At 33.8% G+C, this 16,339-nt stretch overlaps 1 protein-coding gene across 6 annotated transcripts in view; it reads right to left on the reverse strand.

Annotated features, from left to right (window-relative positions):
* The window catches only part of LOC145673129 (ufm1-specific protease 1-like), a 61,148-nt gene that overhangs the window by 5,580 nt on the left and 39,229 nt on the right, over window positions 1–16,339 (reverse strand). The window contains exon 1 of one of the 6 annotated variants that reach the window (XM_081742529.1): window positions 5,320–5,788. The exons of the other annotated variants lie outside the window; for them this stretch is intronic. Within the exon in view, the coding sequence (XP_081598655.1) occupies window positions 5,320–5,361 (42 nt within the window). The 5' untranslated portion in view covers window positions 5,362–5,788. Of the gene's footprint in view, window positions 1–5,319; window positions 5,789–16,339 lie in introns of those variants that run through there. 6 annotated transcript variants of the gene reach the window in all.

Here is a 16,339-nt window from a genome sequence, read left to right on the forward strand (position 1 = left end):
ATTAAAAATAAACATGTATTCCAGCAAATTATGCTTCTGGAAAGAGAAGGGGAGCAATATATAAGATTATGTGGAAGAGTAATGGTGATATACTGAAAATTCAAGCTCTTTTCATATATAGAAACGTTGAATTTGGATAGAACGAATCCCTTTTGTTAAGAACATAACGAATAAGAAAGATTTTTTTTCAAATACATACTAATCTGTGGGAGAAACAATGACTCAGTGGTAGAGACTTACCCTGGTTTAATTGTTCCGTGGGGCTTCTGGTTTAATTCCCGGTTAAGTAAGTTTGTGGTGGACAACATCGGTTTTCTCGGGTTATTCCCGTTTCCTCCCACTTTTTAATTCTGCCAATCCTTCCATCATCATTCGCTTGTTTTAACCATCGTCTCCCTTAACCTAAAGGGCATAATCGTAAGACGTTAAACTCAAAGATTTCATTTCATTTTTCATATACTAAGGGAGGTAAAGGAGATTAAAATGTCCCCCCCCCCGAAAAAAAAAAAAGTACGACGTAAATGCCTGAAGTTGGGAGATAAAACTCGGCATTTAAACTTCCCATTAAAAATAAGTGGACATGTGTCCCAGCGTTTTTAAAAACTCATATTTTAAGAGGAAAGAGGCATTTCCTATTTTTCTATATTTTTTCCCTCTACATTGAAAGCGATGTTGTCTGTTGTTTGTGATCCCATCACGGGAAAATGGCTGAAAACTTTGAAATGAATTTTGGAACATACATAGTTTCTACTTCGAGCTAGGTTTCCATCACCGCTTTGATAAAAAGAGTGTTCCTGAAGGAGTGTTGACCTTAAGATTAATGCGAGAATTAGTATTTCATGAACTTTTAATGTTAGGAAGATGAAAATCTGCATATATAAACTTCTCATTACAAGTAAGTGGACACGTGACCCATCATTTTCAAAAATTGCAGATTCAAGTGGAAGTAGGTGCAGTTTCTATATTTTTCATCGCATTGGAATAGACGTCGCCTGATGCTTTTGATCGTATCACGAAAAACGGCTTACCCGTAGTAATCCGTAGTACATTAGGGGGCTACATTCACCGCTCATTCTTGACTTATTTTAATCTCAAGCCTGAGGATTACGGAGAACAGTCAAATAAAACACGTATAATATTGTATCAAAACTTAATGAGTTTTACGAGTTATCGTAAAACTCGGAAAGAGACCTTGGAGAGGTGGAAGGTAAGTCAGCTACTTTATTCTTTAATAGTTTTAACTCCGTGCATAGACGATTAAGAAGCCTCACAGAAGATGTACGACATATTACACAAAAATCGAGTATTTTAAAAACTACAATTATTGTAGAACAATTTTTAAATTGAAGTGGAGAGGAGTAAGTTCACCCTTTCATTCTTGGCAGAGTTTAACCCAAGTTGTAGAGATATTCACAGTGCCATAAAGAAACCATACATTAAGTTTTGTCGTATGTTGGAGCTTGCAACAAGGGGGTAGATTTGACTCCATTTTATCCACTTCTTCTTGATGGATTCCATACTCAAACAACAGGGTTATTTCAGTAAGCTGAAGGAAGGTACATACTAAGTTTAATTAAAACTGGATAAGGTTTGCGAAAGTTATCATCGAACAGAAGGATACACAAATGCCGATCGAATTGAATGATAGAAGCAGGCCCGTATTTAAGTAAGTGCTATTCTGTGCTCGAGCACAGAGCGGCAACATTATGGATTTTTTTTTTTTTTAAAGATTCACAATAAAGTAATATTTAAAACTAGCAACCCACAGAGTCCCGCGCAAGCGTGAGAAAATATGTTAATGTATTTAATTCACTCTAATTACAGTAGTTACTAATTAACTAGCTTATCTGATTATTTTTAAAAAGTCATCCTCTTCCACCCTTCTCCAGGGGGTGAGGATAAACTTGAACATCATGAAAACTGATAACATTGAACTCGGCGATCTGGAAAACTACGAATTCAACACTAATATCCGTCGTTTTCAACTACTTTTAAAATCTCGCCTTCTGCGTGGGGAGTGGAGTATGACCTTAAAGTTGAATTAGATTAAAACTGTCACTATTCATCTCAGCAACCCCAAAAACTATGAATTCAACTCTAATATTGGTCGTTTTCGGGGGGAGGATTTTATACGGGGACCGGCAAATTATTTAGAGCACAGGGGCGCACAATATATAAATACGGGCCTGGATAGAAGCATCGCTATCGCTCACTTCAATAAACCTAAGTGTTTCGTTTAATATTTTCTTATGTTTAATGTTAATGACTGTTTCGTTGGAAGTGCGATAGAAATAGATCATTGCTTCCTTATCAATAAATACTTCAAAGTTGCCTTCCATCAAACCAAATGTTTAATTCTTTCATTGTTTCTTGTATGGCCACATAATTGTATTGTCTATGCTTGACTTATGTCGTCCCAGCGTTGTCGTTTTTGCAGTTGTATGTATGTGAAATGAAATCATAATTTTATCGTCCCACGATATGCCCTTTGGGCTAAAGAAGACGGATGATTAATGTAAGTGAAGGATTATGGGCCAGTAATACTGGTGTATGTGGGCCTATTAGTAAGTTGCGGATCTTATATTTCATCTTCTACCATTTCCCTACTTAAAAGGTAGTTAAAAGTAATTGTTATCCATAAATTAGTTAGGTGAAATCAAGGGATTATTAACATAAAATAATAAGACCTTATGCAGAATCGTTCTTACGTGTGATTAGTGCCATAGTAAGGAGTTTGACTAACATACGTTAGCTGCAGTAGTCAGGTTTTAGTATGACACTAGTCATATGTCAAAATGACTTTGCATGAGATGGATAAAGTTAATTTTGTAAAATCACCTGACCCTCATTAATGTAAAGTGTCCCCATGCCCACGTCTTGAGACAGGACAGCTTAAGATCGGAGGAAGACTGAAATGGAAAACGAAAGCTTCTAGCAACAGCAATGGCCTTGTATTATGCGACCAATAATGCAGCATTAAAATATGGTATCATATCTTGGAATAATAGCAAAAGTAGCCTTGTATTTAAGTAATAAGAATTGCATATCAGAAAAGTAATAGTACCTCTTGTCGACAGCTGTTTAAAGATCTTGGTATTTTTACCACTACAAAGTTTGTACTTTTTATCATGTTATAGTATAAACCAGTCATTTCCAGCACCTGGAACTATGACGTATGAGCTGACTGTTACGATCAGAGGTAGGAGAAAGAAAACAACCTGAGCAAAAAAAAAAAAAAAAAAAAAAAAAAAAAAAAAAAAAAAAAGGAGGGGACCTTAACGATATAGGTGGAATGGAATAAAACAAGGTTAGCATTGTTGGATTAGTCATGAATTCACGAATAGTGTATTTGTAAAACCATCGACTACGTCTTGTTTGCCTGTCACCACTGTCTTCTATCAATGACAGCTTTTGCTGCCTTCTCCTTGCTCTGTGTGCGGGTTTTAATGCGAATCCGAGCAGTAATTTGTGACATTATGGAGCACCCAATTAGAAACGAATAAACAAAGGTACACTCTGAGGAGTTCATGTCAAAGATATATATAATTACGCGTAGAAGAAAAGATTTCCATGGAATTCAACACAGAAGCAGTAAGAACTTATCATCAAAAGGTGTCACATACATGAAATCAATTTACATAACGTATTAGCTACTGTAGTAAAATGAAATGAAATGAAATCTTCGAGTTTTACGTCCCACGTTTATGACGGTGAGGCTAAAGGAGACTATGATGATGAGAAATGAATGAAATTGTGGAATGAAGAAAGTGGGAGGAAACGGGAGAACACCGAGGAACCCCACGCACACGGTGGTGTTTGCCCACCACAAAGTCACTTGGCGCGAGCTGGGATCAAACCAGGGATCCCATACACTAGAGGCGAACACTACCACTGAGCCACCATGGCCCCTCTATTTAAAAATGAGAAAATATCCTTAAAATTTAAGAAACTACTAAAAATGTATCTTCCGGAAAATTGATGTTGAGTTTTGTAATTTTAGCTCTAGTGGCATATAATTACAAGTTCACTTGGATGCTTCCAGTGTCTGCCAGAAAAAATTCAAGTATACTACGGTGAACAGAAAAAAAAAATGAGTGCCATACGACTGTATGCTGTGATATTTAACAGCCTGTAACACGTTGAGAAAGCATTCTTCTTTAATATTCTAATAGAAAGAATGCACAAAAACTAGTGGGTTAAAGTGGAAGAAAGAAACAAAAAAAGGTGAGTGTTTTGTAGACGTTATTTCTCCCAGAATTCCTATTGTAATCCACTCACTAAATCTGTAATTCCCCTAAAATGTATTTACATTCATTTGGAAAAGCATTTTTCTTATTCACACCCTCTATAAGGTACGCTGTCTTTTCAATAGAAGATTTAAATCTGGAACAATAATATATATTTCCCGTCACATAAATTGCGCAAAGTGGTTATAAAATATGGTTTCAATGTACCGCTCAAACAACCTAAGAAATTAGGAAATAATTTCACAAGATATAAGTTACTATGTACACAATCTTATTGCTTCCGATACTTATTTGGCAATTGCACTGTAAACTTTGCACTTGGAATGACAAAAGAAATGTAATTATAAAAAAGAATGCGTGACTCCAAGGATCAAAATCTCGCACTTTCTTGACTTTCTAAACATTTGGCACCTCTAATACACCATTAATAAGGTAATGTTGCTTCATCTGTCATTTTCGCAAACAGAAAATTCGACGTATGGGTCACATTATTGGAACAAAGGAGCCGGAATTAAATCTAGACCAAGGATCTTTAGATAAGTTAGAATTCTATTGTTAACTTAGAAAATAACAAATTTTCTTTAAAAGTGCTCACGAATTTCTTATGCAGCAAAAAAAAAAAAAAAAAAAAAAAAACTTTCAGCAGTTTTTCATAAATGAACAAACTACAGGGCTTGGCTACTATGAATCAAAAGGTGAATATGGAATTCGTTATTTTTAATAATAAGATTGTACATTTGCATTTTATAATTGAATCAGTAAGTGGAAAAGGAACGATTTTCCAAAAATAAAGAACATTCCGCGACAACAATTTCTGTGTAATTAATTATCCAGTCTCATTACATTTTTGGTATTTTGGAAAATGAAAGGCCTTATTTTTGTATAAGGAACAGTACTTCCAGCAAGTGGTTTCGTTTTCCAAAAGTAAGATGTGTGGGATGTTCTTTACCCACTTACTAATTCAATTGATTAACCAAGTTTGTAGAAATTGTGTAGTGTATTTTTTAGAAGTACGAGGTGTGATCAAAAAATACGGCGAATAATTTTATTAGAAACAAAGTAATGAGCTTACATGGAATTTGATTTCATCTCCTTCACAGTACTGTCCTTGCATAGCAATGCATTTATCCCAACGTTGAATCCATGACAAAGGCTCCTTTTGGAAAGGCGTTCAGCTGCTCTGTCGTAGCCCTCTCAATGTCAGCAATGGTGTCCAAATGTTTTCCTTGAAGCATGGTTTTAATTTTGGGGAAGAGCCAGAAGACGCGTCATGTTATATCTGGTGAGTACGGTGGATGTGAACAAAGAGAAATATGTTTTCGGCCAGTTCATTGGTCAAAAGTAGGGGAACGATTTTTGCACTCACTCTTCTCATTTCCAAATCAGTGGTTAAAATGCTTTGTACGGACCCGTATGAGATGTTTAGTTCCTTGGAAAGCTCTCAAATAGCTATTCGCCTGTTTGAACGAACATTCGTTTTTTATTTTTTTATTTTTTACTGTTTGCATGTTTTCTTCGGTTTTTGAGGTTAGTGGACGTCCCCGGACGTTGCTCATTTCCGTTTTTAAATCGCTCATACCACTTGTAAACGTTTTTCAGAGTTACAACATTATCGCCGTACACCAATTTCAACACTACATGAGTTTCTTTGGCACTTTTTTGCAACCTGAAGCAGAACTTATGTTCACGCATTGTTGATGCACAACGGACACGATAAACTTAACCTCACTCTAGCGGTTCTGAATAGTTATAGCATCAGCAGTTACTGGTTAAAAAAGATAAGTCACACCTTGTACTTCCAGCGGAATACTGGAGAGGAAAAGACCAAATAATCAACACATGAATCACTTCTCGATTCAATTTTCATAAGGTGAGACCCTCCGATGAAGCTTGCAAACCTGAAGCAAGTGAAATATTAGGGAAAGGATAAAATCAACAACATATGCGCAATATGATTTGATTGAGTTCCAACATATATGATTTGTTTTTCCTTCTTCTTACATATTTTGCGTAAACAAAATGGGAACTTTAACATTTATGCACTACTCTCACATTTAGATGAAACATGTAGTTAAATTTAGAGATTTACATTACAAAAATTTCTGTTAGCCGAATATGTGTTCTCTCCAGCAGAACACTGAATTATGGCCACCACTCCGAATAGTGGATCACTTTGTTTGCTATGAGTTTCGTGATGACGCAGCGCGTAACTGGCTTAGTGGATATATATGAGGTAAATAGTCATTCAGTAGTGAGCTCGTGCGTCATAGGTAAGCGCCACGACTCATCGTGTTTAACAAAAGTCAGATCGTGGGGCTACTAAAGGCTAGTTCACAAAACTTTTCTACTATTGCGATGTTCAAAGGCAGCCACCAAGATTGTTGTCAACAGAGAACCTAACAAAATAGTAGATGACGGTGCCAGGTTGATAGTCAGTGTGTGTATCGAATTCAACGTCTAGTGCGGACGTAGAGGCACAGACTGTTAAAGAAGTTGACTACTCAGAACAACTGTGGTTAACTCGAAAACATATCCCCTATGACCATGTGCCGTACTCTCACAAGCCATTCCTAGTGTCCATTTTTGTGTATTACTTGCTCCTTAATCGGAATAACTGCTTATGTGACCGCTCTGGGTGGTTACACACATAAAAATGAATAAAGCATATTTTTGAACCCCCTATATAATATGTCACGAGCATCCTACGGGCACCAAGTTGAAATCATTGCCTTCTTGTTCTATACTAACTTTAGGCCAAATCCTAAATGCTTCTACCGTTGTATTCTTAATAAAGAAATTTAGTCTCACTACTTTCCGATCATTCCATGGTTTTATACAACAGCGTTATTCAAATAGTTTCCTTTTATGGTTTTGATTAGAACTTATTTGTCAAATATATCGTGGACATACAGAGACGTCCCAAAAGTAAGTTTACAAGGCATTTTTAACAATAATAATTTTATTGTATATAAATCAATTTACATTGTGCACTACAGTCAACACCTTATTTTTCAACATAGTCGCCAAGATGACTGAGGCATTTGTCAAATATATCGTGGACATACAGGGACGTCCCAAAAGTAAGTTAACAAGGCATTTTTAACAATAATAATTTTATCGTATATAAATCAATTTACATTGTGCACTACAGTCAACACCTTATTTTTCAACATAGTCGCCAAGATGACTGAGGCATTTGTCTAACCGTGAGACGAGCTTGTCGATGGCACTTTCGTAAAATGTAAGGCCTTGAATCTTGAACCAGCGTAGCACCGCTGTTTTGACGGTACAACATTGGAACGTTTATAAGTCATTCCCCGGAAACGTCCTGGATTATTGTCAAAGTATGTACTGTGCCTGCACGGTAATGCTCGACCAAACACTACCACTTAAGAACAGTTGGGACCGTTTCGGGAGAGATAATGGAACATTCACAATACAGTCCTAATCCAACGCCTAGTGATTATCAGTAATAGAAAATGGATCGACCTGGAACAACATAGAACAACCTAGGACAACTCACAAGCCCCTGGGAAATTGACCACCTTACACCGTGAGCCCACGGTCTTTTACGGCCTCCATTTTAGGGGTGAATTTATTCCCTTTTATGAGCACTTTTTAGGGGGTGTACTCGTTCTCTTTTACGAGCACATTTTAGGGAGTGAACTCGTTCCCTTTTATGAGCATATTTTCCAACCCCTATTTGAACATAGCAGAAATTACACTGAGACTATGAACATACAGCAGAACATAAGAATACGTAACATAACAAGGGTGTACTCGTTCCCTTTTATGAACACTCTTTCAGGGGTGTATTCGTTCCAACCCCTATTTGAACATAGCAGAAATTACATTGAGACTATGAACATACAGCAGAACAGATAATACATAAGAATACGTAACATACAAGGGTGTATTCATTCTCTTTTATGACCACTTTTTAAGGGGTGAACTCGTTCCCTTTCAACCCTTATTTTAACATAGCAGAAATTACACTGAGATTATGAACACACAGCAGATACATAAGACTCGTTCCACCCTTATTTAGAGTATGGTATATTTTCCAACCCCTATTTGAACCCATGGTCTTTTATGACCACTTTTTAGGGGGTGAACTCGTTCCCTTTTATGAGCATATTTTTCAACCCTTATTTTAACATAGCAGAAATATAGCGAAGATTAAACATAGTCCATTTTAAAGGGTGTACTCATTCTCTTTTATGATTACTTTTTCAACCCTTAATTGAACATAGCGCATCACACAGAGACTACGAAACATAGCAGAAATTACATAAGACTACGGGGGTGTTTTCCACCCTATTTGAACATAGCAGAAATTACATAAGACTACGGGGGGTGTATTCCACCCCTATTTGAACATAGCAGAGAATAGAAGTGTACTCGTTTCCAACCCCTATTTTACCATAGCAGAACATCAGACTTCAACCCTTAATTGAACATAGCACATCAGACAGAGACTACGAAACATAACAGGGGTGAACTCGTTTTTACGAACACACAGCAGAGATTATTTTCTTTTACGGGGGTAGCAACACCCCCAACCCTCCTCCTTTCTCATCCAGGGCTTGGGACCGGCAATGGCGGAGTTTAAAAAAATAACATCATCATACTCTCATAAATGAATAAAGCATAATATCATTAGCATCAATAGTAGTGAGTGAGAATTTGTTTAAAAAATCGTGCAGTGAATACCCAGATGCACGACATGCTAGATATAGAAAACAGTAATGTCCACAAAATTGAGATAAATTACCTTGAATACGTCTATTATTCCATGTATAATATAGACAGTTTTGTTTTAAAAACCTTATAGAGCTCCTCCGTGGCTAAGCGGTTAGAGTACGCGCCTTTGGCGTGGGAGGCCCGGGTTCGATTCCCGGCGGGAGCTCATGTGGTTCGGATTCCACGTTAATCAGTAGGTCCACGTCTCATATAGCGTCGCTGCTGAAAGGGACGCTAAACTAAAATCAACTCAAATTAAAAACCTTATATGATGTTGTATATAGGGAGGTATACCATAGCTATCGAAATACTCTCCCACACACATATTAGATATATAAACAGCAACCCAATGTTCACCAGGCTTATCACTAGAATCAGTATTTATAATTATGGCGGCTGGAAATGTATGAATAAACAAAGGTAACTCATCAGCAGCATATACACCAATAAAATGATCTTTAGGCAAATTTTGTTGTAATGCTTCATAAAGCTCAATTGTATTTAACATTTTTTTCTTTAATTAATATATATTTTTCTCTGGAAATCAATTTCTAATTCTGAAGAGAATTCACGATAAATAATTGTTGTTACAGGAGATGGCAGTGCTTCTTTAAAATGAACCTCTAAACGTACACTTCCTTGCCGTTGTGGACTAGTATGAAATGAAGCACTTGCGCTTGAATCAGGAGTTAAATCAAACACCAGTAGAGTATAACCATTAGGATATTCAGCGAGTGAAATATTATTACCTTGATTAGAATAATAAATACCTGAACCTGTAAATAACGTAGAATATGCTTGTACATATAGCTTATTATCAAAATCTGGTTGTAAAGGTTTGAAGGGCATTGGAGTTCCATCAACATACAGTGTAAAAAATGACATACTAAAATGTTGAAAATTGAATGGATTTGTTTGATAAGTACCATTGAAAGCAGTATTAGTAACAAAACCAATAATAATACGTTTAGGCACTAGGCCTGAAAACAGATCTGGAAGTGTACTATCCATAATTCCTTGTGGCAGAGTTTCTGTCTTCACCTGCACTTTTGTTATAGGATATTTTATTCTAAATTTAGGATTTTGTAATACTTTATTTTGTGCTATTTTAACTGCTGGTGATACATCAACCTTTTTCACAAGCAATGTTGCATCTGTAATTACAACTTTTCCATCAGCATCTGCGTCACCCATTAGACAAAATGTAGGTTTAGCTGGAATTAGTTTAATGCGCAGTTGTACACCATTCAGTAAAAAATTCTCCTGATTGAAAATATCAGCATGAATATAACCCAATAATTCAAATGACTGACTTAAAGCAATGAGAAGAAAACGTTGTTTAAATCCTACATTAGCATCGGCCACACTGTCCATATGACCTGCAGTATCTTTAAACCACATTGATGTTTGAAGATGCGTTGTTTTAGCTTCAGCAGAAAAGTTATGTAAAATTGCCTCAATGGATTTTATCCACAAAATGTGTTATAAATATTGAAAATAACGATAATAGATGTTTTATGTATAGTATTCTAGCTGCGTTGCATCCCGCAAAAGATAATCCACATCGTGTGAATAATTACATACGACATATTAATACTTTATTACCATTATTTGAAAAAACGAATATACAATTCCCCGTCGAAATAGCACACATAAGCAAATTTGAACATATGTGTAATTCCGTATTTACTAAGGAACAAATTTCTATTAATATATATGGCATTGATTATGATAATAAAACAATTTTTCCGTTACGTATAAGCAAATATACAGGTGTATTTAAACATATAGATTTATTATATTTAAACTCTCATTATTGTTTAATTACAAATTTAAATGGTTTAGTTAGACATCAGTTAGGTACTCATCAAACATTTATTTGTAGACGATGTTTAGTATCTTTTTATAATAAATCAAAATTAGATGAACATGACAAATTATGTAAAGAACACACTCCAACCAAAATTAACATGCCGAAACAAGAAGTTTTAAAATTTCGAAATTTGAAATTGTTATTACAGAATGATGTGATAATAGTTGCAGATTTTGAAAGTTTATTAAAACCTATAAATAAACAAAGTGGATCTCACACAATACAAATTCAGCAACATATACCTGTAGTTTTGGTTATATTGTATGTTGGAGTAACAACTATATGAAATCAGATTTAGTTATTTATCGGGGAGAAAATGTATCGATGAAGTTTATGTCTGCTATGGAGAATGAATTAAGAAAAATCATAAACATATTAGATCAACAAAAAACATTAATACCATTAAATAGTTCTGTTACAGGAGTTTAATCTATCCACTGAATGCTCTGTTTGCTATAATAAATATACGAGTAACAATAGAAAAGTTAAACATCATAACCATTTAACTGGTCAGTATATTATCACGGTGTGCAACAGTTGCAATTTACAAATTAAACGTCAAAGTAATTTTGTCCCTGTCTTCTTCCATAATTTGTCTGGGTATGATGCATATTTATTTGTGAAAGAATTAGGTTTCACCCCTGGCAATATTTCGGTAATTGCTGAAAGCACTGAGAAATACATCACATTCTCTAAGCACTTTAATTTTAATGGTAGACCTATCGTGTTACGTTTTGTAGACTTATTTAAATTCCTGCCGTACAGTCTCGAAAATTTGGTGTCGAAATTAAAACCTGAGCAATTTGTCTATACAAAGCAATATTTTTCTGATGATAAGTTCCCTTTAATTCTTCGTAAGGGAATTTATTATTACGATTACATAACAAATTTAGATACATTTAATGAAATTGAATTTCCTGAAATAGAGGCATTTAATAGCAAATTGAATGGAACACAAAATTCCGAGACTGATTATCAATATGCAAAACTGATTTGGCGTGTGTTTAAATGTGAAAATTTAGGGGACTACCACGATCTATATTTAAAATGTGATGTACTTCTCACAGCAGATGTGTTGGAGAATTTTAGAAAGACATGTTTAAATGCTTTTTGCATTGATCCAATTAATTGTTTTACTGCACCTGAGTTGGCATGGCAAGCCATGTTATATAGAACAAAAATTGAACTTCAACTTTTATCAGATATCAATATGTATATGTTTGTAGAAAAATCGATTCGCGGAGGTATTACTCAAGCTGTGTTAAGATATGCCAAAGCTAATAATCCTTATGTACATGATTTTGATGCGGAAAAAGAAAAATCTTATTTACTGTATATTGACATGAACAATCTGTACGGACTATCAATGATTGACTATTTACCATATGGTGGTTTTCGGTGGGAGGATAAAATTGACAATTGGCAAGACAAAAATAAAATTATCAATTGGCCCACGGATAGTGAATGGGTTTTTTTTCTAGAAGTGGACTTAGAGTATCCAAATTATTTACACGAATACCATTCTGATTTTCCGTGTGCTCCCACTAATGAAGTTCCACCAAATGGTAAATATTCAAAATTACTATTGACACTTAAATCGAAATCGAATTATATCTTGCATTATAGAGTATTACAATTTTATCTAAAACAAGGTTTAATATTGGTAAAAGTACATAAAATATTATGGTTTCGTCAATCTAAATGGCTTGCATCTTATATACAAGAAAATACTCAACGCCGTGCAAATGCTACAATTGAATTTGAAAAAGATTTCTATAAGTTATTAAATAATTCTGTATACGGAAAGACAATGGAGAATGTACGAAAACGAATTGATATAAAATTAATTAACAATGAAAAAAAGTGTAAAAAATTAGTAGCGCAAAATCAGTTTCAAAATTGGGTAAAATTGGCTGATAATTTGGCATTGTTTCATATGGTAAAAAAATCTGTAACCCTTAATAAACCAATTTACGTAGGAGCGACAGTTTTAGAATTATCAAAATTAGCAATATATAACTTCCATTATAATATAATGAAACCTCGATATGGAGATAAAATTAGAATTGCGTATATGGATACTGACTCTTTCATTTACTATATTAAAACTAACAATATTTATAACGATATAAAAAATATGAACGAATATTTTGATACCTCAAATTATCCTGAAAATAATTCTTTATATAGCACAAAAAATAAACACGTTTTGGGTAAAATGAAAGACGAATTAGGTGGAGTTCCCATTATTGAATATGTTGGGTTACGAGCAAAAACTTACGCAATTCGCACTAAATCTGATTAAAAAAATAAAAAAAATTAAGGGTATAAGAAAAAATGTAACTAGTATGATCTCGATCGAAGATTTTAAGAATTGTTTAAACAATAATCGAACTATTAGAAAGACACAAACACAGTTGCAATCTAAAGAACATGAAATCTTTACAGTATCTGTTAATAAAATTGCTTTAGATCCTCATGATGACAAGCGATGTATTCTTAATTGTAACATTCATACATTGCCATGGGGACATTATCAGTTAACATTGAAATATTGTAATAAGTGTAAAATGTAAAATAATTCTTTTTTTTAAAGAAAGTTTTTCAATCGAAAACAGCATAATGATAATCAATGTAAAATATGTAAATAATATTTTAGGAGAAATATATAGAAATGATGTCACAATCAGTTCGAGAACAAATAGTTGCAGAATTACATAAAAGTGCAAGACGAAACTATCCTCGAATACCCGTTATAACGAAAGGGATTCATGATTTATGGCAAGCTGTTTTAGTTGAAATGAATAGTGGAAAATTGAAAGGTCTACCAAAAATTAATCGAAATTACAAATATTTATTAACTGTGATAGATACATTCTCTAAATATGCTTGGGCTATTCCTGTGAAAAATAAAACTGGGAAAGAAATTACACAAGCATTTATAACAGTACTGAGAAAAGCAAACAAAAGCCCTAAATTTTTACAAACTGACAGAGGTCGAGAATTTTATAATTCAGAGTTTCAGAAGGCGATGAACCAAAATAACATTAAACATTATTCCACGTACAGTGATGTGAAAGCAAGTATTATTGAAAGATTTAATAGATCATTACGTAATTTAATGTGGAGACAATTTACACTGCAGGGAAATTATAAATGGATTGGTATTCTGCCGGAATTACTACATAAATATAATAATACTATTCATTCCACTATTAAAATTAAACCTATCGACGCTATTAAAAAAGAAAATGAAGAACATCTATTGACAAACATCTATTGCAAAAAGTTTTCTGTGATAAAAAGAAAAAGTAAATTTAAGATAGGTGAATATGTAAGAATTAGTAAACTTAAACGTCCTGGTTTTGATAGAGGTTTTACACGCAATTGGAGTACAGAAATTTTTCGAATTGCTAAAGTTTTCTTCACTAATGCTCCGACATATCACTTAGTAGACTCAAATAATAAACCTATTGAAGGAAGATTTTACGGACACGAATTACAATTAACGAAATTTCCAAAAACATATTTAATTGAAAAAGTGTTGCGAAAGAAAAATAATAAGGCCTATGTGAAATGGTTAGGTCTGCCAAAAAGTGAAAATTCTTGGATCGATTTAAAACATACTATATTGTAAAAAAAAGAATAGTCAAGGATTTATAGGTGAAGCATGTCGTCACAAGTATTTTAAATTCTAGCAAAATATCTGTAATAGAGATGGAATGGAAAACTCCTTTTACATGTATGGTAGCAGGTCCTACAGGCTGTGGAAAATCATATTTTGTTAAAACATTTCTTGACCATTATAGTAAGTTATTTAAAAATATTGTATGGTGTTATGGTGAATGGCAGCCGTTGTATGATACTCTTTCAAACTACGTTTAAAGAAGGTTTACCTCAAAATAATGAATTTCAAGCACATGAGGGTCCACATCTTGTCATTATTGATGATTTAATGCGTGAGTGTGACCATCGGATTGTAGATATTTTTACTAAGGGTAGCCATCATAGAAATATAAGTGTAATATTTATAACAGAATATTTTCCATCAACAAAAAGGAATGCGGGATATTTCGTTAAATTGTCATTATATTGTTTGTTTTAAAAATCCTAGAGACCAAGCTCAAATTAATTATCTCGCACGACAATTGTATCCAGGTAATACAAAATTTATTCAAGAAGCATATCAAGATGCAACTCGAATTGCACATGGTTATTTACTCTTTGATTTAAAACAAAATACTCCTGATGAGCAGCGAGTTCGAACAAATATCTTTCCAACAGATTCTTTTAATTATGTTTATGTACCTGTAAAAATAATTGTAATATGGTTTATATTCTAACAACTATTTGTGCTTTAATATCCGTAAAAAATGATTAGTAAGGAAAATTACATTTGTTAAACCTTTTAGCAAAGTCAAAACCGAAAGCACGTAAGGCAATTTTACAAAATGCAGATCCTGATTTAATTCGCTCTTTTTGTGAATGTTCCTATAACGTATTACAGGGAAATGTTCCATTAAATAAAACAGAGATAAATAAGCTAAAAAAATATAAAAAGGAACTGAGATAAGGTGAAAAAGGTCCGTCATTAAAACAAAAGAAAAAACGAATAATTATACAAAAAGGTGGTTTTCTTACTGCTTTGCTTGCACCTATTATTGGAGGTATACTATCTAGTTTAATTAAATAATTATGCAAAACACACAAAAACTTATTTTAATCTCACCAGAAAAATTACATCATTATCAAACGATATCTAATCTTGATGATGAAATGAAAGAAATTTTAAATAATAAAAGTTTAAATGCAGAAGAAAAATGGACAAAATATAGAAAAGTCTTACAAAAATATTTAAATATAATTCAAAAACCGGCAGCAGTTACAACAACAGCAACTACCACTACTACGGAGAAAGAAGAGGATGAGGAGGAGGAGGAGGATGAAATAATATCTACTCTCCCTGAAATTTGTAAACGTAAAGAAAGACCTTTATTAAGTAAATTGAAACAAAATCCAAATAATCAATGGGACGATAATGGAAATGTGAATATTAATAATAAATTAATTCCAGGTGCAAATATAGTGGATTTGATATCCGATTTTGTTAGATGTCGTAAGAAAAATATTTCAGTTGCTGGCTGGAAACCTTTTGCTACATTATTAGCAAAAGCCAATATACCCTTAGAGTACATTGGTAATCCTCAACGAATAGATTATATTAGAAAACTAACAGAAGACGAAGAGGATGGTCCTCCACCCCGTAAACGCAAATGGTGTACTTATAAGCAATAATAATAATATTCTATTGTAATCTATTGATATTTTTAAGTATATAGAAAGAAAGAAAGAAAGATGAATGAGCCCTACCTTAATTATTACATACATCAAGCAGGAGGTGATTATAACGTGTATAGAGGTACAGCATATGAAGAAGGTTATGGCATTGGTAGTTTTCTAGGAGGTTTATTTCGTA

Source organism: Thermobia domestica, chromosome 16 (genome assembly GCF_964235325.1).
Source record: "Thermobia domestica chromosome 16, izTheDome1.hap1.1, whole genome shotgun sequence".
Classification (NCBI taxonomy): domain Eukaryota; kingdom Metazoa; phylum Arthropoda; class Insecta; order Zygentoma; family Lepismatidae; genus Thermobia; species Thermobia domestica.